The sequence below is a fragment of the Myxocyprinus asiaticus genome, chromosome 31, assembly GCF_019703515.2.
Source record: "Myxocyprinus asiaticus isolate MX2 ecotype Aquarium Trade chromosome 31, UBuf_Myxa_2, whole genome shotgun sequence".
Lineage (NCBI taxonomy): Eukaryota > Metazoa > Chordata > Actinopteri > Cypriniformes > Catostomidae > Myxocyprinus > Myxocyprinus asiaticus.
Window position 1 is genome coordinate 25,929,278 of NC_059374.1, and position 24,900 is coordinate 25,954,177.

A 24,900-nucleotide genomic window follows, 5' to 3' on the forward strand; every position below is an offset into this window, starting at 1 on the left:
GCCATTTTCTGTTGTGCAGGCCGTGGAGGTTCTAGTTTCAGCAGGACCACCACTGGAGACTTTGTCTGCCCCTCTGCTTACTCCCTGAGTTCGTGTGGCACGTGCTGTGCACCTCCTGTTACCTGCCCCACCCCTCATCAATCGACAGGACTCCACATCACAGCACTATGCAAATGTCACAGGCAGAAATGGCAAAGACCCCTGTGTGATTTAGTGCATTGCCCTTTAAAGCCTTGTTGGAATTATTAAGTTGGCTGTCAGCACTGTGTTGCTTTGGTTGATTCGGACTGACAGTTGATTAGACCAACAGGCAGGTATAATCCCATAGAAACTGGATTAATATCCCTTCGACATCAGTCTGTTTACAATAGGTGCAGAGAACAAAAAACACTCAGAAGGTGGGGCCTAGTTTAACTGAGGTTTTTGTTCAGGTCGCTGTCTCTTAGGCCTGTTTCACACATACTACGTCTGTGGGGCAGGAGCTTGTAGAGCTTTCAAACAGACAATGTTTATGCCTCATCACAGAGCTGCAGCTCTGTAATAATAATAATAATAATAATAATAATAATAATACATTTGTATAGCAGCTTTCAAATATCCAGTGCTTCACATATCAGAAATTAAAGTCAAAGAAAGGGACTGCCTTAAAATAAGAAAGTATTTACTTTTATTATATATATATATATATATATATATATATATTAAAAATTAAAACAAAAAACATTCATTTACAGAAAAGTAAATAAAAAGACACGGATAATAAAGAAAATACTGAAAACTTCTAGGTTACCACGTTGAGTTTTTCAAGTGACAACGGCCATAAATTACACAATTTGGTGGTATAATAGGACAAATTATATAATTGAGAGTGAGCTATTGAGAGCTAGCACAAACTTGATCTTTTAATCTAATTTACATGCACAGATCACATTTACATCCAAATGAAAATTAATTACACCGATCGCATTATAAACTTCTATGTAAATATAAACTGTGTGATGTGAACTGCAGAATATAGACTGCCTTATCTTGATTCAGTCAGATTTACTGAATGAAACTGTCTTTGCACCTGTCACTGCTTGTGTACTGTGTATGTAACTTTCATAAAGCCTGACACAGGTGTCTTTTTTCAAACAATGGGTGAGTAGTTTGTTATTATAGTATTTTATGTTCATTAAAGCCTGTATTGCTGATAATTGATTTGCTAAATAGTTTTATAGTGCATTCTCAATGTGTTTTCTCTTTAGCATGAGACTTTGCACCTAAATTCTACTCTAACTGCCATGTCTGAGAGACAGTGTGAATGCTGTAACTGTTATGAGAGCCATAATGAACGTGCCACAGAAGCAGTATGTGTGAAGCAGGCCTTATACAGTACCTCTAACTGCCCTCTTTCTGCCCTCAGCAGCTCTCTCGTCTGAGAAGGATAGGTTTTAATTTGTGCTGTCAGGCCAGTCTCTGGGTGTCTTTAATAAAGGACTGGCGTTGCATGAACACGGGGTGTTTTTGTCTTTAGTTTCCCTTTCCCTAAAGAACTCTTGGGGAAGGGTTACTCTTCCCAGCACTGTGTTCATTCATTATTAACACTGAATGCTCTTTGTGTGAGAGAGAGAGACTGTACAACACACAGCACCCCCCCCCCCCCCCCCAACCCCCATCACATCTGAAATGACAGACCTTCTATAGGATAATGTTTATACAGTGAGTTGCCTAAGAAAATGCATGTATCTGTTTAATTGTTATTTAATGCTCTTTTCTCTTGTCAGGACGTACAAGAGTGGATCAGGGGTGAATAACAGACGGACAGAGCTTTTCCTGAAAGAACATGAGCACCTGAGAAAGTAAGATTCTTCCACCTGTGTTTTCAACTTCACTTAAACCGTTTGTATAATGCCCACATGTTCGTATAAGAATGTTTGCTTCTACAGTAGACTATGTAATGGATAGATATTGTATGGAAACATGTACTGGAGCCTGTTCAGCTACACTGGAAGGGTTGTTAAATTAAGGGTAATCAGAGTCCATAGATAATTAAATCTCAATTTTAAAGCCTTGGCACACCAAATGCGATTTTTCGCCGTGATTAACATTTTGAATAGAAACAATGGATTGCTATGAAGCCGATTCACACCTGAAGCAAACATTCGCGTTATCAAAACCAGCACAACTGGTGGCGCTAAAGCACAGAAAGCTACTTTGACCACCAACATTAAACACTGAAGGCCTCAATATACTTCATATGAAATCGAAGAACGAACAGGTGTGACATAATTTAGAACAAAATCTGGCCAAAAAGAAGGTGATTTTGCGTTCATTTCGGTGGTTCGTAACAGGTTGCTTGGGCGAACTTTTAGGAAAAATTCTTGCCAGCTGCTAAACACCATTTTACTGCCATTGGTCCACGTCATCGGTAGGTGTGACCTGGAGCTCCACCTACCAAATCTTGTTTATGTTGTTCAGTCAGTCAAGATCAGACAACATGAACACACTGCCATGCAGAGTTATAAGCGAGCTAGTGCAAATTTGCCCACATCTGTACGATCTTTCACGTAGAGACATTTTCAAAGACCATGTCATGCAATTTAAAAAAATTTTTTTTTAAATTTTATTATTAATTAATCTACAAAAGGAATCAACTCAAATACTCTTAAGTGCCCATTGACTCATGTGCCATCTGCAGCGAAAGCCATTCACACATCTGCACAAAGTTAGATTTGCCTTTCTTATCATCATTCTTTTGTTTTTTTCCTGCACATTAACACTTTTATACTCTCATCTTTGCAACCGTATCGGTGTCATCATAAATTACAATGACAGTATAACTGACGCATATTATGGCCGTGTATAGCATGTTGACGCATTAGCGTCATGAATTCAAAATGTAAACGACAAATTAAACATTTTTTACTGCATATACAGTACTGTGCAAAAGTCTTAGATGTTTTATAGTGCATAAGATGTTTCACAAAAGCATTTGTCTTAAGATGGTTATTTATATCTTCAGCTTTAGTGTGTCAATAGGAAATATAAATGTTAGACTCCCAAACATTACTTTTGCAAATAGAAAAGATTAGAATAGAAGAACAGGGAGCCCTGCAACAGATGTCATGGCCCCCAGAGAGACCCCCACTAAACATCGTGTCAGTCTGAGATTACATAAAGAGACAGAAGTAATTGAGACAGCCTAAATAGATAGAAGAACTGTGGTGAATTCTCCAAAAAGCTTGGAACATCCTATCTGCCAACAACCAAGAAAAACTGTGTCCAGGTGTACCTAGGAGAATTGGTGCTGTTTTAAAGGCAAAGGTGGTCACCAAATACTGATTTAGCTTTTTATGTTTACTGGACTTTGTATGACATTAAGTGATAAATGAAAACTATTTATTTCATTATTTTTTGAAGACATCCTTACTATGCAACATTTTTCACAAGTGCCTAAAACTTTGCACAGTACTGTATATTCTTTAAAGCATCATCGATGGTTAAAACAACTTGACCTCATGTAAATTATACTAATAGAATGAGGCGCAAAGGAATTGTCACATTAGTTTAGGTTTTACATGTAGCATCATCATATTTAAATGCTCCTCTAAACGCTTCCAACAGCGGTGTGGCCAGTTTCTGAATGTTCGCAAATAGGATACCGTTGCTCGGCTGTTTCGAGCATCTTTTTACCCCTGAACGAAGAAGAATTTCTCCAGAAGTATATCGGGGCCTTGAAGTTACTCGAGGAAAAAATCTTGTACCAGCAGTGAGGATGTGTAGTTAATTTGCATCAATTGCCTTAAAAACTGAGATATTGTTTTTCTCATATGAGTTCTCTTAACATGTAAATTATATTGTTGCATCACTGCCTTGCATCCCCTTTTAAAAAAACTCTCTGATCTTACGTGGGTTGTCTTCATAATGTATTTTATATTGCAGCATTTTTTGCCTTTGTATCACTTTTTTAAATAAACAACTTTACAGATCTTAAGTGTTTTTCTTTGCCAAATATTCATAATATTAATACTTTTACTGTGACTTGCATTGCACTCTGCCTATGTATACCATAAACGTGGTGGTTTCTCCACAAAATTATGTTATCGTTTTTGCTTTGCTATTGTTAACAGTCATTAACAGGAAAGTTTATAATAATGGGTCAGACTGAAAAGGGATTCTGTGTTTGGATGTTGTCACAATTAATTCGTAACATACATGGTTTTGATCAAATGTATAATACAAGTAGATATACGTACAGTACATGTAAATAAGATACAGTCAGTATTGTTCCAATTGACAACATTTGTTTTTAACATTCATTGTGTGCATGCATTACGCAGTGATTTTAAACAAATGTCTTCAGTGCATTATATAGACTCTTGGAGCATTTGGATGTTGTCATGTTTAATTCATAACATGCAGGGTTTTTAAAAAATGTATAATACAAGTAGATGTACATGGCAATAAGAGACAATCAGTATTGTTCCAGTTGACAAGATTTGTTGTAACAGTCATTATGTGTTTGTCTGTGTTACACAGCAATTTTAAGCCCTCAAACTGTATCTACGTGATAATGCTGTCAGTCAACTTGTCCAGCAGGTGCATTGCAATATTCCTCATTGAGCAAATCAACAACACACTCGTCATCACTGCTGCTGCTTTATCGATTGTCTCGCTAGAGAACTTGCTTGCTTGTTTTTTGTATTGTGTTTCCATGTTTGTTTACTATTCTTCTTCTCATCCATGATGAGCAAAGGGCAGGCCAGCTGAAAGGTGCTTTGCGCCACCTACCTTACTTGGGTAAAATTGTTTCTTGATTTGCGGATCCTATTGCAAAGGCATGAATGTGCTAACGGTGATCATTTTCCTCTTTTAACGTGAAAGGTCCATTCGTCAGTTATTAATTTCGTGTTATCACGTCGCCTCTGGTGTGCAAAGGCCTTTTGTATAAGCCATGGAACAGGCGGTAATACATTGCTCACCCAGGATCATGTGCCAATCCCTTTCTCTTTCTGCCTACACTTTCCTGTCAATTCTGTATTGTCCAGTAAAGGCAAAAAAAACAAAAAAAAAAATCTCAGTCTTAGATAAGGAAACCTTTGTCAGTGAAATTTTGGCTTTGAATCAGTGCAATGGTGTGCCTGCATCTTAGGACAAAAAATAAATTGCGCATTATGGCCTACTACATCTCCATTTCAACCCTGTCTGATAAGATCAACTCAACCACTTATAGATACGATCATTGAAGATGGTGATGCAATTCCAGTCTTGCCATCCAGAGATTACTAATGATTTCTAAAGGGAGTAGAAAGGAGGAAAACTTTCAGTTCTGAGACGCCCACATAAAGTCATCCACTAGCAGTGTATGTGCGAGTGGTATTTGCAGCTTTGGACTGAAGTGACTGATTTGGTTGAAAGGGAGTGAATAAGAAACACTAGTCACATACTCGCAGTGTCCCAGCCACTTTACCTGAGGAATTACTTTTTCCAGAAGAAGGTTATGTTTAATAGACATGCTCTCATTCATCATTAACTTAGCAAGGCCAATTGTCTCTCTCTCTAGCGCTGTTCTGTATAAAATAGTTGGCTTAAATTCATGGAGTCATCAAGTGAATGTCTGGCTGCTCGCATAGGCATAAGGTGATTCTGTATAACAGAGGATGGGTCTAAAACTCACACTGGTTATTTATTTTCAAACATTAACAGGAATAGATGGACTGTGGTGAAGAATTTGCTCTGGATTATTTCTTTAATAGAAAAGCTTTAGTGTATCAGTTTACCAAGGGTAAGTGAAAGAGACCCATGACAGAGAGAGAATATTACATTCAATATTCTCTGACTGAGCACTTTATTAGGAACACCTGTATACCTACTTATTCATGATATTATCTAATCAGCCAATCGTGTGACAGCAGTGCAGTGAATACAGTCATGTAGATTCGGGTCAGGAGCTTCAGTTAATGTTCACATCAACCATCAGAATGGGAAAAAAAAAAATGATCTCAGTGATTTTGACCATAGCATGATTGTTGGTACCAAACGGGCTGGTTTGAGTATTTCTATAACTGTTGATCTCTTGGAATTTTAATGCACAACAGTCTCTAGAGTTTACTCCGAATCTTGCCAAAAACAAGAAAACTGATGAGCTGACCGAAGGGCTACGGTAACTCAGATAACCAATTATATTAGCATCTCAGAATGCATAACACCAAAAATTTGGAATAGTAATTTTTCACGTTATTATTGTCCTGAATATACATTGTGATCAGTTGAATGTTACTTTGGTGAATAAAAGTACCAATTTATTTCCATAAGAGCAAAATCTACATTATTCCAAACTTTTGGCCACCAGTGTGTGTATATATGGAGTGCCATTTTTTTATTTTCTTGGTCAATAGCTGTGGCGCACCTGACCTGAATTCCAATATACATCTTGATGTAATTATTACTCATGATCATGCAGCGTTTTCATCAGCTTAATGGGAGTGTGACGAGACTCGCGCTGCGCGTGCAAGCCATTCGCGCATCACAAGCTGATCCACATTTTAGCCCTTTTTCGGTGAATCGCACCTGCAAAATCCTAAAACTTTATGTCCAGGTTTAATTTATATTTTGAATAGATTTTTGGACCCCACAATGTGGGTTTATGTTTTCTCTTTTAATTGTTTAATTTTGAGTGTGACCATGGTTTAAGGAGGGTGTACCTGTATGCGGAATCTCAAGGATTAATAGTGGTGTTTTCCTTATTACATCACATGCTGTTTTGAAACAAATGAAATGTAATGTAGGCTGTCATCTGCACAGCCTGACCGAAGCAAAGCAGGCACATTTACTCGCATGATTAACCGAAAGTGACGCGCTGCTGTCTTGTGATGTGCAAATGTTTTGCACTCACTGCAAGAGTCTATTGGGTGTACTGCAGTCTAGTCACATTTTAACTTTTTGTTTAGCCTCCCATTCAACTCATGAAAACATGCTGCGTGATTATGAGGAAGGATTACATCAAGATGTAGTTTGGAATGCAGGTGCGGAATTTATATAAATAAAATAGTCTTCTACTCTCTCACAGTTGCTGGCATGCCAGTGATTACCCCTCCGCATTGGCACGCGTGCCATAGGTTGCCGGCCCCTGGTATATGCTTTTAAACTGTTTGGATCCTTTACAACTTGTTCAAATAGGAACAAAACATGATCAATAGGAATATAAGTGAGTATATACTAACTGACTGTTGGAGATGTGTCTTTGGACATATTGTTCCTTGAACCTGATATTGAAAGTTTGTCTTTGTCACATAACACTAAATAGAATGTAGTTAGTATTCATTCTGTTAGCTGGCACCTATTAAATATTTCCAAATTAAGCTTTTCATCCCAATCAGGCCACCAGCGTAGGGTGAAGGGTTGCAGAAGGCCTTACCATTGACCTGCTCCTTGTGCACAAATTGGTAATTGGCACAGTTAGGTGACTGTAAGCTGGCTGAATGCTGAGTGTGCAACATGGCCAGATGCCAAATTTGTTTATCAGGTTCTGTGTGCCCTTCATTCTCACAGTTGGGCCTCTGCTGTAGGGCAAACACAGAGCATAGACACTTCACATTTAGCACTTAGGACATGGTTTGGACATGATGCAAAAATAAGAAGGAAATCAAAGATCAAACCATTGGTAGTGTTGATGCACATTAAAAAAAGATGTAAAATAGGCGACAAGAGCTGCATATGTAAGTCTTGGCTAATATCTCCTCATCTTCAGTTTGCATGATTCTCAGCTCTCAGATAGTAAGTAATCTCTGGTGTTATTGCTTGAGCCCATTCCAGTGTAAACCATAATTGAACACGATGTCATCAGGAATGCCATTTAAAAACATTAACAGCTATGACAGGCTGACTCAGATTACACTGAGCACTCAAGAGGAAAACAGGGACGCAGACATAGTGGAAACACATTGCAGACAGTTACTCATTCAAATAAGGGAAGACACAAGGAGGAAAAAAAAAAGAGCAATTATAAAATAAAATACTTGTTACAGGAACTGAGGCTGTCCCAGAGATCTTTAGCATCATTAGAAAAGCTGTTTTGCTATCAATGAAAGGGAGTTTCTAGTTCCTATTTTGCTACTAGATGCATCTTATTCATCTTATGTACTGTCAGCACCAAAACACATTGTTTTGGTTGTGAGCCAGTCGGATACCATATTCTTGAGTTGCTTGTTCAGTTCTGCTCTTAAAGTTCAGAGGTGTACAATTGGAGTTTTTAAGTGACTAGTCTGAAATACCAGTCATCTGAGAATGAGATATGCAGCTCCGAATAAGTGTTTGAGTAGAAGTTCATTATTATTGAAGGTTGTTTGTAGTTAAATTAACACTTGAGCCTGTATCTCTTCTTTAAAGAGTTAAAAGCTAGAGGTCACGTGACGCCATTCAAGGGGCAGACATGTGAGTGACGAGCTCTGCGCACTTTGCTACATTTTTAATTATTTTCATGTTATAATCTGGTGAATTTTGATACACCCAGTTACACATTTGCTCTTTGATGCAAAACACGGCAAAGAAGTCAAAATCCTCGGGCTCTGGAGACATTAAAAGACACTTACGTGTTCAGGATGAAAGCCCCGACAGGCCTACAGACCAGGGGCTCGATTTGGATGGTGCGGCGGGAGAGGAGATCCAACGTCAGTTGTCCAACATGTCGGTGATGTTGACGAAGATTCTTGCTGACTTGGAAGATCTCGCTGTAATACGTTGATCGATTACGGCGATGGAAACAAAATTCTCTGAGCTAGTTACAAGAGTGACTGATGTTGAGAGACAAATCGATTTTTTTGGAATCTTCAGAGAGGGAATTAACCGCTAATCTGCCCGTGACCAAAGTTGATTTGGAACATCTCCTTGAAAAGCTTGAAGATCTTGAGAATAGAAGCCGCAGGAATAACGTTCGAATTGTTGGAATTCCTGAGCATGAGGAGGGCAGAGGTATGGTGAAATTCCTAGATGAGCTTTTCCCGAGTCTTCTCGACATAACAGGCACAAGCTGGAAATCGAGTGAGCTCACAGAGTCCCAGCTCACAGATTTGCTGAGGGAGACAGGCCCCGATCAATTCTGGCCAGATTTCTGAGATCATCCGATAAAGATCTTGTGTTGCACCAGGCGAGGAGAGAAGGGAAGCCTTCTTGGAAGAACCATAATATTTTCTTGTTCCCAGACTTTGCGAACTCGACGATAGAAACACGATCGGTTCAAGGAATGTAAGAAACTCTTACATCAGCGAAAGATCACTTTGCTCTGATGTTTCCGGCCAAACTGAGAATAGAAATGAAGGTCGGTCGTATTTACATGTCCCAATCAGGCAATGTCTTTTATAGAATCAATGGGTGAGTAAACCATTGGGTGTTTCTCATGTGAGTGGGTCGACTCGCTGTACTTACTCTTGAGGAAACTGGGCAACATTTTGGTTTCTTTTTTCTTTTTGCGTTGGCTCCGCCGTGCGGCTGGAGCTTGTTTTGTGAATAACACTTTTCCTTAAAGAAACTTTTGCATTGACAAAAGATTACTTTTGCATTGAAGTTCCCAGCCAGTTTGAGAGTGGACACTACAGATGACTGCAAAATATCTACATGCTCACACAAAGGATGTCTTTTATAAAGTTGACAGATTGTGTTAGTCATGGTATATACTTTTATGCAGCCTCCGAGTGAATTTACTCGACCATCCGGGGAACCGGGATGCTGGTTTTGTTTCTTTTTGTATTGGTTCCGCCTAGCGGCTGGAGCTTGTTCTATTGAATAACACTCCTTTGGAACAGCTGTGGATTAATCTGTTCATTCTTCGTGCTTATTCCTCCTGCTGGGATGGAATGATTATGTCATCCGTTGAACTCATAACAGCCAGCTCACTGAACATATCTGAACATTTTATATCAGCTGGAATTTGTTTTGTGGAAGATCACACCTTTGAGACAGTTCTGTGAATGAATCTACACATTCTTTGTGTTCATTCTTCCTATTGGCTGGGTTTATTTTACAAAGTATTTTCTGTTATATAAATTTGTGCAATCCGATGACAAAGTTGTCATGGGGGCTCGTGGGCGTTCATGGACCTTTTGAGTTTAGAGGGATTGACGCCGGTTGGCGCTTTCGTGCGTGGGGTTAATGTGCACGTTTTTTTTTTCTGTTTGTTTTGTTCGGGGGGAAGTTCGGGGTTTGATTGTTTCACTAATGGGGAATGTGGTCTGTATAATTTTGTTTTTGACACACAATTTATTTTTTCTACTATATCAAAATGTCAAATGTTAATATGAGTGTACTATCTCTCTCCACATGGAATGTGAATGGGAATGTGAATGGGTTGGGGCACCCCATAAAAAGAAGGTTATTACTTTTCTTAAACTTAAGAAATATGATATAGTGTTTCTTCAAGAAACACATCTCTCCCCGCAGGAAGCTGAAAAATTTGGGAAGATATGGGGTGGACATATTTTTTTTAGTGCTGGCAAGTAAGAGCAAGGGAGTCGTTATATTGATTAATAAACATCTACAATTCAAATGTCTCAAACAGACTAAAGATAAATTAGGGAGAGTCATTATTGTTTTAGCTGAAATTCAAGGGCAAAGGTTGATTTTGGCTAATATTTACGCACCTAACGCTGATGATCAGGGCTTTTTTATAGATCTTGAAGGGATGTTGCAAACCGCTGGCACCCCTCATGATATAATATTGGGAGGAGACTTTAATCTTTTGATGGTCTCAGTCCTTGATCACAGTGAAGCAAATGTGTGTAAGCCCCCTAGAGCAACATTGACGCTTCACAGGATGTGTAGAAGTCTTGGTCTTATGGATATTTGGAGACTTTTGAACCCATCTGGTAGGGACTATACATTTTTTCATCAGTCAAGATTTATTCTAGAATAGATTTTTTTTTTTTTTTGATATCCAAATCACTCATTTCATCTGTTGTGGATTGCTCAATTGGAAACATTTTATTCTCAGATCACGCCCTGGTGAGTTTAGTGGTGATGCCACATATAGAGAAAAATAAATCATATAGTTGGTGCTGTAATGTATCCCTTTTGCAAAATCCAGATTTCTAACAAATGTTAAAGACTGAAATCAATATTTATATGGAGACCAACTGGTCCTCAGTATCTTTTGTGGGCGTGGCTTGGGAGGCACTTAAGGCGGTTCTTAGGGGTCGGATCATACAGTATGCCTCATTCATCAAAAAATTCAAAGCACGAGAACTCGTGGAGTTGGAAGGAAATATTAAAAGTGCCGAGGCAGAGCTGAAGCGCTGTATGTCAGCTGATGGCCTCAGAAAATTGACCCGATTGAAATATAGATATAATACTATTTTGTCACGGGAAGTGGAGTTTTGGTTATTCAAGGCAAGACGGTCATACTTTGAGTCAGGGGACAATGCAGGGAAGCTTTTGGCTAGATATATAAAGCAGAGAGCGTCTCTTTCTATCATTCCCGCAGTGAAATCTGCTGGTGGTGAAATTTTTACCTCAGCCATTGATATTAATAATTCCTTTAAAGAATTCTATATTGATCTTTATAATTCCGCATCTTCGTCTACTAATGAAGATATTAGAAACTTTGTGGAACCATTAGATCTTCCTAAACTGACGATTGGGCAAAAAAACTCTCTTGATTCTGAGATAACCTTGGAGGAGCTTGACGAGGTAATTAAGTCCCTACCTACTGGCAAGGCTCCGGGGACAGATGGTTTTGCCGCAGAATTTTTTAGATCTCATGCTACAGAACTGGCTCCACTTTTGTTAGAAGTTTATACTGAATCATTAAAGAATGGAAAGCTTCCTACAACCATGACACAAGCCCGGATCAGTCTGATTCTTAAAAAAGGACAAAGATCCAAGCGAGTGTAAAAGTTACCGTCCAATCTCCCTGATCCAACAAAATGTAAAAATTTTGTCAAAAATTTTGGCTAACCGATTAAGTAAGATTATGACATTTCTTATACATAGAGATCAGGTGGGATTTATTCGGGGCCGTAGCTCTTCTGATAACATCAGGCGTCTCATCAATATCATGTGGTCAGTAGCGAATGATCAATCTCCGATCGCTGTCATCTCACTTGATGCCGAAAAGACATTTGATATGGTAGAATGGAATTAAATTTGTAAGATTTTGGAAATGTATGGGTTCGGAAGTACATTTATTGGTTGGATTAAGTTACTTTATAGACACCCGGTAGCAGCAGTACAAACAAATGGATTAATTTCAGATTATTTTACTCTGAATAGGGGCACTAGGCAGGGCTGCCCTCTTTCCCCATTATTGTTCTGTCTTGCCTTGGAACCATTAGCAGCCGCGATAAGAAAGGAGGATGATTTTCCAGGGGTGGTTGCGGGAGGTGTGGCGCATAAGCTTTTGCTTTACGCAGATTATATTTTATTATTTGTCTCTGAACCTACTAGATCTATGCCTTGCCTCCACAGAATTATTAATTCCTTTTCCAAGTTCTGAGGATACAAAGTCAGTTGGTCTAAATCCGAAACTTTGGCTCTGACAGCATACTGTCCAGTAACAGCTTTCCAGCCAGGTGCCTTCCAGTGGCCCAAACAGGGCATTAAGTATTTGGGGATTTTTTTCCCCAGCAAATTTGTCTGATTTAGTTAGTGTTAATTTTGACCCTTTAATAAAAAGGTTTTCGAGAGATGTGGGCAGGTGGGCTTCATTACATTTATCGATTATTGGGAAAGTTAATGTTATTAAAATGAATTGTATTCCAAAATGTAACTACCTGCTACAATCTCTCCCTGTATACGTCCCCCTCTCTTATTTCAAGCAATTTGATAGCATAGCGAAGTCCTTCATTTGGAATGGTAAACATCACACATTGCATTTTAATAAGTTACATAGGCCGATAGACAAAGGTGGGCTAGGCCTACCCAAGATTTTGTTTTATTACTATGTGTTCAGTCTCAGACATTTGGCTCATTGGTCACGTCCACCTGAGAGCCCCTCCCTGGTTTGTTATTGAACAGGCATTTCTTGCCCCTATTTCGCCATTACAAAGCATCTCTATCAAACTAATTGGAAAAGTTAAGTTACACCCCGTTATTTCGCATTTACACTCGGTATGGACTAAAGTGTCCAGATTGTTTAAATTGGACACTTATTTAAATGTTGCCTCGAGCATATGGCAGAACCCAAGATTGTGTGTTGGCAAGTCCCCTTTATGCTGGCCAGAGTGGATTGTGAGGGTGTTGCTACACTCGGTGACCTATATGAAAGTGGAGTGTTGAGATCGTTTGAAAACTTGGTCCAACATTTTGGGATCCCCAGACCTCAGTTTTAGGTATTTACAACTGCGCCACCTGCTTTGTACTATTTTTGGGAGTAGCACCCCCCCCCCCAAGGAGGCAGATGCTTTGGGAGAGGTGATTGCGGCTTTTGTAAAAGGTCATGAGGCATCAGTGTATTACTCCCTGTTAATTCAGAGTATGGGGGAACGGAGCCTTAATTTCTCTCGAGAGTATGGGAGAAAGATTTCAACTTGGCATTGGAGGAAGGAGTGTGGGCTAAGATTCTTAAAAACGTTAAGTCTGCATCTAGAGATGCAAGGGTGCATCTTATACAATTCAAAATTTTGCATAGATTTTATTGGACCCCCTCTAGGCTGTATAGGCTTGGTCTTAAAGACACATCCACCTGCTGGAAATGCCAATTGGAGGATGGAGACATGGCCCATGTTTTTTGGTGGTGTGTCGAGATCCAGAAATTCTGGTCGAAGGTTCAGAATTTTGTGTACGACGTGGTGGGCACTCGGGTTTTGTTTTGCCCCAGACTTTGTGTTCTGGGCGATGGGGCGGTCATCGATGTAGGGGATGGCCATATAGAGAACTGGGTTCTGACCTGTGTGATGATTGCCAGGCAGGTTATTTTGAGGGGTTGGAGGTCAGCTGGTGTGCCCCCATATCCGGAGTGGTGCACGGAGGTGGGGTGGGTGGCAGCTTATGAGGAGGTGTCATCGGGAAGACGGGGTGGCTTGGATACATTTATACGGAAATGGGGCAGGTATTTGGAGTTTTTAGAGGGCTCTCGGGTGGGGTGTAGAGAGAGTAGTGTAATATAGTATATATATATATATATATATATATGTTTACGTTTCATTGTTATCGTATGATATAATAAAACATGTTAATTACAAAAAAAAAAAAAAAAAAGAGTTAAAAGCTGCGTTTCCACTATCGGGCCAAATGGGGGCGTTCCAGGGCCAGTTACGTTCCCGCTGTCACTTCCAGGGCTTCATCGTGCCTCCTCGGGGCTTTCTCTGGGCCAATGGCCAATGACCTTTGGCCTGCGATTACCCTTGGGCAAAACAAGACCAACTGGGGAGTGAGGCGGGGTTAGTGTCAAAGGTGGAGTTTCGCAGAACTTACCAGGTTGTGTATCCAGCGCAACGTTGTATAGGTTGGGGAAAAAAATAAAACATTGCGGGTACAGAACCAATCTGTTAAAATGCACAATGTACAAAGCGGTGCCCAAAGAAAGATAGTCCATGTTCTCCAACCATGGAAGGTTGTGCTGGGACATCGTCCCGCTGTTCGTGGAGAGACCACACAGGACACCATGGAAGTTACAGTCAGTGAGTTGTCAACACTAACTTATCTTGCTAGCTAGCTAGCTAATGTATGCATATGATAGAAACTCGATATTCTAGATAACTAAATAACATTATACCTCAGCTCCCTCTTACTTGTAAAATGGGCGGAGTGCGAGACATTGGCATCAGAGCAGCGTGTCAAGGGCAGGTTTTAGGGCAACTCTGCGGAGCTATTGGCCAGATGGTGGGAACGCAAATTGATTTTGGTGTCGCAGCGCGAGCTCCGGAACTATTGCCCCCAGCTGGTCAGTTGATAGCACTGGCTCGCACTGGTCCGATTGTGGAAAAGCAGCTAATGCTCATCTTTTCTCCTTTAGAATTTGCCCAACGCATTTGCCATCCATTCAGACTCTGAGGATGTGTTGAAATTGAGTATTAGGGAGGTACAGATGTGTCGAATATTGCTCAGGGCCTGATGAACTCAGGATTAAAGCAGGTTCTTACTGTGCAGCTTCAACTGTAATGCTTACTGATGTTCAAGGAATCTTTGAAGACACAATAGAAAGGCACTTTCAAAGGAGGAGGTTTATCAGAATACATTAGGAAAGAGGACCTCCTGACAGCATATGTTGTTGCCTCAGCTGATCTTGCCCTTTAATCCTACAAGAGGCACGGCAATACTTTTATTCTCGAGTGGTCTTGTCTGATATGTTGTGTGTGATGGGAAAATTCTGCCTGAAAAGCATCTGATGATGAAGAGAACACGTTGCAGCAGAGTCCATTATACATTTACTGTAGATGCAGTAATGTCAGGGCTTGTTGTTGCTGTTGTAAAATAGAAACTAAAACTGATGTTGTGCCGCTGTGTCCCGAACGGACTAAAAGCAAATGCTCCAGTCTAGCTAACCTAAGTAGAAAAGCTTTAGATGTGTTGATCAAAGCATGTCTTAATATTCCATGTTTAATAGAAGTTCGGCTCAATCAACAGCTTTTGTGGCATAATGTTGATTACCACAAAAAATTATTTTGACTCGTCCGTCCTTAAATAAAAAAAATAAAATAAGCACAAAATTGAGGTTACCGTGAGGCACTTACAATGGAAGTGAATGGGGCCAAATTTTGGAGGGTTTAAAGGCAGAAATGAGAAGCTTATTATTTTATAAAAGTACACATTAACTTTTCTGTTAAAACTCGTGTATTATTTGAGCTACACAGTTGTTTAAATCGTCATTTTAGGGTTTGTTGACATAATGTTGTCATGGCAACGAAGTTGTAAAATTGGCAGTAACTTTACACAGGAAAAGAAAGTAAGTGATTTTATCACACTAAAATCATGATAACATGCATATTATTTATGTCTTATGACTGGCGAGTCACTATGACTTAGAACGAGGACTTAGAACGCATTGGGAGTTGGCCATTCCAAATTGGGGAGAAAAGGGGGAGAAGAAAAAAAAAGCAAGCACATAATTAATATGCTATACAGTGGTGTGAAGTGGACTGTTTTGTATTCTCCATAAATCTAGCATTTAAATATTTGCAGTTTGGCTTTCCTTCTTGCTGTCCTTGAATGGCACTAAATCTGAAGTGCTAAGCACATTTCTTTCTCGGGGTACAGGGCAAGCATGAAGGCTCCAGAAGGGCACCAGTTATGCCTGTGTGAGTTTTGGCCCATCTCCACTCATGAGATGCAGTAAGCAGATATCAGGTTAAAGAGATTCTTTGAAAGTCATATTCAGAATTTGACTACCATGTGGAACAGTGAGACAAAGAAATTGCAGATGTGTGTGAGGTTTAGGTAGCTTTTTAAGAATGTAATTATTTGGAATACAATAACAATATTCATATTCCCTTGATTCAATTTTAAAGCTGTTATTATACTGTAGGCAGTTGTTATTGTTCTTAAGGTGGACATTTGGCAATCCCTACAGTGCTATGATGCCAAGATGTCCATTTATTTAGTGCATTGGAAATGCATTTGCATTGTGTCTGTACAGCTACAGTCTGTTAGCTCATCTAGAAAAAAAAACTGTTTTTCTCTGGATATGGAGATATGCCTACTCTCCCACAAAAACACTCAAACATAAAGTATTACTAATGATAAAACCAGGTAGTTAAGAAGAGAATAAATGACCTTGAGTCTGAATTTCTACAACACTTATCATGGTGTCCAAGCATGCTGGGAATGAAACACCATTAAATGGAGAGACCTGTGCCAACAGCCTTTGTTGTTCAATTATCAAGCCCACAGCGTCCACTCTCGAACTCTGCAGTGTTGGGAAACATCAAAGACCAACCAGAATAATTGGAGGAATGTCATGCTTATGTCAGAGGATAGGTAAGGCCATACCTGCCATGTTCCAACATCTAACTCAAAAGGCCCTTTCCCACCTACAGTCCTGGTACTCTTCCTTTAGTAACTTTCTAGATGAGAACTTGTACGAGGAACGGAACACCTGAGGAGGCTTTTCCCCTGTTGCATTCGCAGTCACATAGTTACCACTGAAGTGACATCATCTAGTATCGGCCATTTTTCTTCTGACGTGTTTGGAACGTGCGATTCAATATCAACACTGCCGAAATCAACAACACCGACTGAGGACACCGGGATCTTTTGTTAGGGCTGTTTTGTTAGGCAGCCTGACCGAAGCAAAGCGGGTGCTTTTACTCGCACGATTAACCGAAAGTGACACGCTGCCGGTTTGTGATGCGCAAATGGCTTGCACACGCTGCACAAGTCTGTTGGGTATACTGCAGTCTAGTCACATTTGAACTTTTTGCTTAGCCTCCCATTCAGCTCATGAAAACACACTGCGTGATCATGAGGAAGGATTACTTCAAGATTTAGATTGGAATGCAGGTGTGGAATTTATATAAATAAAATAGTCTTCTACTCTCTCACAGTTGCTGGCGTGCCAGTGATTGCCCCTCCACGTGCCAATGCTGGCACATGTGCCATAGGTTGCCGACCTCTGGTATATGCTGTTAAAATGTTTGGTTCCTTTACAACTTGTTCAAATAAGGAACAAAACATGATCTATAGGAATATAAGTGACTGACTGTTGGAGATGTGTCTTTGGACATATTGTTCCTTGAACCTGATATTGAAAGTTTGTTTTATATTTCGTCTTTGCTCTTTGTCACATAACACTAAATAGAATGTAGTTAGTATTCATCCTGTTAGCTGGCACCTATTAAATATTTCCAAATTAAGCTTTTCATCCCAATCAGGCCACCAGCGTAGGGTGAAGGGTTGCAGAAGGCCTTACCACTGACCTGCACAAATTGGTAATTGGCACAGTTAGGTGACTGTAAGCTGGCTGAATGCTGTGTGTGCAGCATGGCCAGATGCCCAATTTGTTTATCAGGTTCTGTGTGCCCTTCTTTCTCACAGCTGGGCCTCTACTGTAGGGCAAACACAGAGTATAGACACATCACATTTAACACTTAGGACATGGTTTGGACATGATGCGAAAATAAGAAGGAAATCAAAGATCAAAGCATTGGTAGTGTAGATGTACATTAAAAAGATGTAAAATAGGCGACAAGAGCTGCATATGTAAGACTTGGCTCATGTCTCCTCATCTTCCGTTTGCATAATTCTCAGCTCTCAGAGAGGAAGTAATCTCTGGTGTTATTGCTTGAGCCCATTCCAGTGTAAACCATAATTGAACACAATGTCATCAGGAATGCCATTTAAAAATATTAACAGCTATGACAGGCTGACTCATAGATTACACTGAGCACTCAAGAGGAAAACAGGGACGCAGACATAGTGGAAGCACATTGCAGACAATTACTCATACAAATAAAAGAAAACACAAGGAGAAAAAAAGAGAGCAATTAAAAAAAATAAAATAAAAAATACTTGTTACAGGAACTGAGGCTGTCCCAGAGATCTTTAGCATCATCTGAAAAGCTGTTTTGCTATCAATGAAAGGGAGTTTCTAGTTCCTATTTTGCTACTAGATGCATCTTATTCATCTTATGTACTGTCAGCTCCAAAACACATGGATTTGGTTGTGAGCCAGTCGGATACCATATTCTTGAGTTGCTTGTTCAGTTCTGCTCTTAAAGTTCAGAGGTGTACAATTGGAGTTTTTAAGTGACTGGTCTGAAATACTAGTCATCTGAGAATGAGATATGCAGCTCTGAATAAGTGTTTGAGTAGAAGTACATTATTATTGAAGGTTGTTTGTAGTTAAATTAACACTTGAGCCTGTATCTCTTCTTTTTTTTGTCATTAACAATTTTTATTGATTCCACACTCAAATCAACACAAACAGCACATGAAAACACTGAATCAACTTTCAACAAAATATATATCTTAAATTGAATGAGGCGCATCCTTGCATCCCAAGACATAGACTTGACAATTTTTTAAATCCTACCCCATTCTTCATCCTCCAGTACTAAATGAAAGTCTTTCTCCCATAACTTCTTGAGAGATGTCAAAACCCCGTCCCCTAGACTCTGAATTAGCCAGGAATAGTATGCTGAAACCTCGTGACCCTTTCCAAAAGCCACTATTACCATCTCAAGAGTGTCTGCAGCTTTAGGGGGCTGCGTACTACACCCAAAGGTGGTACAAAGTAGATGGTGCAGCTGTAAGTACCTGAAGAATTGAGATCTGGGAATCCCAAACCGCTGTATAATATTTTCAAAGGATCTCAATGTTCCATTTTCATACAGATCAACCAGCGTAGCAACTCCCTTATCAATTCATTCTGTTCAGCAAAAAGGGGACTTGTTAATACACAATTTAGGGTTTAACCAGATACTTGCGGCAACGTTCAGGTAAATGTCAGAATTGAGCACACGGGAAACCTTTGTCCACACTAAATGCATGTGTGAGATAATGGGATGTGTCTTTACTTCTCCGGGCATCTTGGTAGAAAGACATTGCAATGGCAAGATAGGGGCAAGGACCTCCTGTTCAATAAAGAGCCAGGGAGGAGCTCTTTCAGACGGAAGCGTCCAATGCGCCAAATGTCTGAGACCAAAAGTATAATAGCAAAACAATATTTTGGGGAAACCTAACCCACCTTTGTCAATTGGCCTGTGTAACTTGTTAGAATGCATTCAAGGACGTTTTCCATTCCAGATAAAAGATTTAGCAATACTATCAAATTGTATAAAATAAAAGTGGGGAACTTCAATGGGGGAGAGACTGTAATAGGTAGTTAAATTTTGGAATACAATTAATTTTTATAACATTAACCTTCCCAATCATAGATAAATGTAATGAAGCCCACCTTTCCATATCACTCGAAAAAATTTTTATTAAAGGGTCAAAATTAACTCTGACTAAATCACATAAATTTGCTGGGAATAAAATACCCAAATACTTAATGCCCTGTTTTGGCCACTGAAACTCGCCCGGCTGAAAAGCCGTTACCGGGCAGAACGCTGTCAGAGCTAATTTTAGACTAATTAACTCTGTATCCCGAAAATTTAGATAAGGAATTGATCATTCTGTGGAGGCAAGGCATAGATCTAGTGGGGTCGGAGACGAATAATAAAATATCATCTGTGTAAAGCAAAAGCTTATGCGCCACACCTCCCTCTATCACCCCTGGAAAATCATCCTCCTTTCTTATCGCGGTTGCTAATGGTTCCAGGGCAAGACAGAACAATAATGAGGAAAGAGGGCAGCCCTGCTGGGTGCCCCTATTCAGAGTAAAATAATCTGAAATTAATCCATTCGTTTGTACCACCGCTACAGGGTGTCTATAAAGTAACTTAATCCAAGCAATAAATGTACTCCCAAACCCATACATTTCCAAAATCGTAAAAAAATAGTCCCATTCTACCATATCAAAACGCTTTTTCGGCATCAAGTGAGATGGCAGCGACCGGCCTAATGCTATCAGAATAGCTACGGCCCCGAATAAACCCTACCTGATCTATATGTATACATCAACGGAAGATCGATTTTGACTTCTATGCCATGTTTACCTCAAAGAGCAAATATGTAACTGGGTGTATCGAATCTCACCAGATTAAACATGAAAATAATTAAAAACTAGCAAAGTGCGCAGAGCCAGTCGCTCACACGTCTGCTTCTCGCATGGTGTCACGTGACCCCGAGCCTGTATCTCTTCTTTAAAGAATTAAAAGCTGCATTTCCACTATCGGGCCAAATGGGGGCATACTAGTGGGTGCCAGGGCCAGTTACGTTCCCGCTGTCACTTCCGGAGCTTCATCATGCCTCTTCGGGGCTTTCTCTGGGCCAACGGCCAATGACCTTTGGCCTGCGATTACCCTTTGCAAAACAAGACCAACTGAGGAGTGAGGCAGGGTCAATGTCAAAGGCGGAGTTTCGCAGAACTTACCAGGTTGTGTATCCAGCGCAACGTTGTATAGGTTGGGGAAAAAAATAAAACATTGCGGGTACAGAACCAATCTGTTAAAATGCACAATGTACAAAGCGGTGCCCAAAGAAAGATAGTCCATGTTCTCCAACCATGGAAGGTTGTGCTGGGACATCGTCCCGCTGTTCGTGGAGAGACCACACAGGACACCATGGAAGTTACAGTCAGTGAGTTGTCAACACTAACTTATCTTGCTAGCTAGCTAGCTAATGTATGCATATGATAGAAACTCGATATTCTAGATAACTAAATAACATTATACCTCAGCTCCCTCTTACTTGTAAAATGGGCGGAGTGCGAGACATTGGCATCAGAGCAGCGTGTCAAGGGCAGGTTTTAGGGCAACTCTGCGGAGCTATTGGCCAGATGGTGGGAACGCAAATTGATTTTGGTGTCGCAGCGCGAGCTCCGGAACTATTGCCCCCAGCTGGTCAGTTGATAGCACTGGCTCGCACTGGTCCGATTGTGGAAAAGCAGCTAATGCTCATCTTTTCTCCTTTAGAATTTGCCCAACGCATTTGCCATCCATTCAGACTCTGAGGATGTGTTGAAATTGAGTATTAGGGAGGTACAGATGTGTCGAATATTGCTCAGGGCCTGATGAACTCAGGATTAAAGCAGGTTCTTACTGTGCAGCTTCAACTGTAATGCTTACTGATGTTCAAGGAATCTTTGAAGACACAATAGAAAGGCACTTTCAAAGGAGGAGGTTTATCAGAATACATTAGGAAAGAGGACCTCCTGACAGCATATGTTGTTGCCTCAGCTGATCTTGCCCTTTAATCCTACAAGAGGCACGGCAATACTTTTATTCTCGAGTGGTCTTGTCTGATATGTTGTGCAAAACAAGACCAACTGAGGAGTGAGGCAGGGTCAATGTCAAAGGCGGAGTTTCGCAGAACTTGCCAGGTTGTGTATCCAGTTGTACAGGTTGGGGAATGTTGGGGAGATGTGTGATGGGAAAATTCTGCCTGAAAAGCATCTGATGATGAAGAGAACACGTTGCAGCAGAGTCCATTATACATTTACTGTAGATGCAGTAATGTCAGGGCTTGTTGTTGCTGTTGTAAAATTTAAACTAAAACTGATATTGTACAATTGTGTCCCGAACAGACTAATAGAAAACACTAGCTGACCTCTTTCACCGAAAGTAGAAAAGCTTTAGATGTGTTGATCAAAGCTTTATCTTAATATTCAATTGAAGTTAAGCTCAATCGACAGCTTTTGTGGCATAATGTTGATTACCACAAAACATTATTGACTTGTCCGTCCTTAAATAAAAAAAATAAAATAAATAAAAATAAAAAAATGAGGTTACAGTGAGGCTTTTTTTGAGGGTTTATAGGCAGAAATGTGAAGCTTATAATTTCATAAAAGCACACATTAACTTTTCTGTTAAAACTTGTGTATTATTTGAGCTGTACAGTTGTTTAAATCGTCATTTTAGGGTTTAGGGTTTGTTGACATTACGTCGTTGTAAATTGGCTGTAACTTTACACAGGAAAAGTTAGCAAGTGATTTTATCACACTAAAATCATGATAACACACACATTGTTAATGTCTTGTGGATATACTTTTGAAACAGTGAGTATTTTAACATTTACAGATTGGCCCCATTAACTTGTAAATGCCTCACTGAAATCCAGATCTTTGCTTTAAAAAAAAAAGAAAAAAAAAAAGGAGGGGCAAGTCAGAAATACTTTTTGTGGTGATCAACATTATGCCATAAAAGCTGTCGATTGGGCTTAACTTGTATTGAACCCGGAATATTCCTTTAACATGAATCTCCTCATTTCATAAAAATTACAAAAATTGTATGTGCATTATTAAGCAATGTGAAATCACAGCTGTACAGATATTTAGTACAACAGCATTATTGCAAATGTGATATTGCTTTCAAACCACAGTTTTATAAACAATTATTATTATCCAGAACTTAAATTTTAGACAATGTAGACAGTTATTTTGTCTATTTTTGCTCCGCTAAGCTTTTTTATTTTGGCTCACAGTATAGAACTTGTGATTTTACAAAATAGAAAAATACAAAGAAAGGACATAATTAATATGCTACACAGTGGTGTGAAGTGGACTGTTTTGTATTTTTCATAAATTTAACATTACGTCGTCATGGCAACGAAGTTGTAAAATTGGCTGTAACTTTACACAGGAAAAGTTAGTAAGTGATTTTATCACACTAAAATCATGATAACATGCATATTATTTATGTCTTATGACTGGCGAGTCACTACGCCACCACGAGGACTTAGAGCGCATTGGGAGTTGGCCATTCCAAATTGGGGAGAAGAAAAAAAAAGCAAGCACATAATTAATATGCTATACAGTGGCGTGAAGTGGACTGTTTTGTATTCTCCATAAATCTAGCATTTAAATATTTGCAGTTTGGCTTTCCCTCTTGCTGTCCTTGAATGGCACTAAATCTGAAGTGCTAAGCACATTTCTTTCTCGGGGTACAGGGCAAGCATGAAGGCTCCAGAAGGGCACCACAGTTATGCCTGTGTGAGTTTTGGCCCATCTCCACTCATGAGATGCAGTAAGCAGATATCAGGTTAAAGAGATTCTTTGAAAGTCATATTCAGAATTTAACTACCATGTGGAACAGTGAGATAAAGAAATTGCAGATGTGTGTGAGAGGTTTATGTAGCTGTTTAAAATTTTTATTATTTTGAATACTATTACAATATTTATATTCCCTTGATTCAATTTTAAAGCTGTTATTATACGGTAGGCAGTTGTTATTGTTCTTAAGGTGGACATTTGGCATCATAGCACTGTAGAGTTGCCAAGATGTCCATTTATTTAGTGCATTGGAGATGCATTTGCATTATGTCTGTATAGCTACAGTCTGTTAGCTCATCTAGAAAAAAAAAACTCTTTGTCTCTGGATATGGAGATATGCCTACTCTCCCACAAAAACACTTAAACAAAGTATTACTAATGATAAAACCAGGTAGATTAGATGAGAATAAATGACCTTGAGTCTGAATTTCTACAACACTTATCATGGTGCCCAAGCATGCTGGGAATGAAACACCATTAAATGGAGAGACCTGTGCCAACAGCCTTTGTTGTTCAATTATCAAGCCCACAGCGTCCACTCTCGAACTCTGCGGTGTTGGGAAACATCAAAGACCAACCAGAATAATTGGAGGAATGTCATGCTTATGTCAGAGGATAGGTAGGGCCATACCTGCCATGTTCCAACATCTAGCTCAAAAGGCCCTTTCCCACCTACAGTCCTGGTACTTTTCCTTTAGTAACTTTCTAGAAGAGAATTCGTATGAGGAATGGAACACCTGAGGAGGCTTTTCCCCTGTTGCATTCGCATTCACATAGTTACCACTGAAGTGACATCATCTAGTATCGGCCATATTTCTTCTGATGTGGTTGGAACGCGAGATTCAATATCAACACTGCCGAAATCAACAACACAGACTGACAACGCCGGTATCAGAGTTGCACTTTTGTTTGGGCTGTGTTACACAAGCTTTGGCTTCATCCGAAAATTTAGGCAGCTGCCAAATCTGTTAATAGTTTAAACGACAGCATTTTTGGATGAATGGAACTCTAAAGGAAACTGGTATCTGAACAGTTTTAAAGCACCTTATTTCATCCTACCTCCTTATACAGTCCCCTGAAGGCAGCATTTTCCCGTTTTCGGATGCAGTCTGTGTCTTCAGGTTACAGTTTTAACTGGGTGCAAGAGCTGTGCATGTGGAGCTCCGTGCTGCTGCAGCCGCAGTGAGAGATGAGACGAGCGGTCAGACTACCACGCAGCATGCGCTAAATTTAGTGGACAACATGTTGAAAGCACTATAAACCTATTTATCAACACAATCTTTTACCATAAAGGCTTTTATGACTCAATATAAAGTACTGTTCTGAAATACTCACTCATTGACGCAATACTTCCCTTATGTAAACTAGATTTCATGATGGTTTAGTGTATAATAGAGTTC

The 24,900-nt window shown here is 39.8% G+C and overlaps 1 protein-coding gene across 1 annotated transcript in view; it reads left to right on the forward strand.

Annotated features, from left to right (window-relative positions):
- LOC127422202 (Golgi SNAP receptor complex member 1-like) overlaps positions 1 to 24,900 on the forward strand; it is a 53,646-nt gene that overhangs the window by 11,715 nt on the left and 17,031 nt on the right. Inside the window, exon 6 of the mRNA XM_051665533.1 lies at positions 1,767 to 1,841. Within this exon, the coding sequence (XP_051521493.1) occupies positions 1,767 to 1,841 (75 nt within the window). The remainder of the gene's footprint in view (positions 1 to 1,766; positions 1,842 to 24,900) is intronic.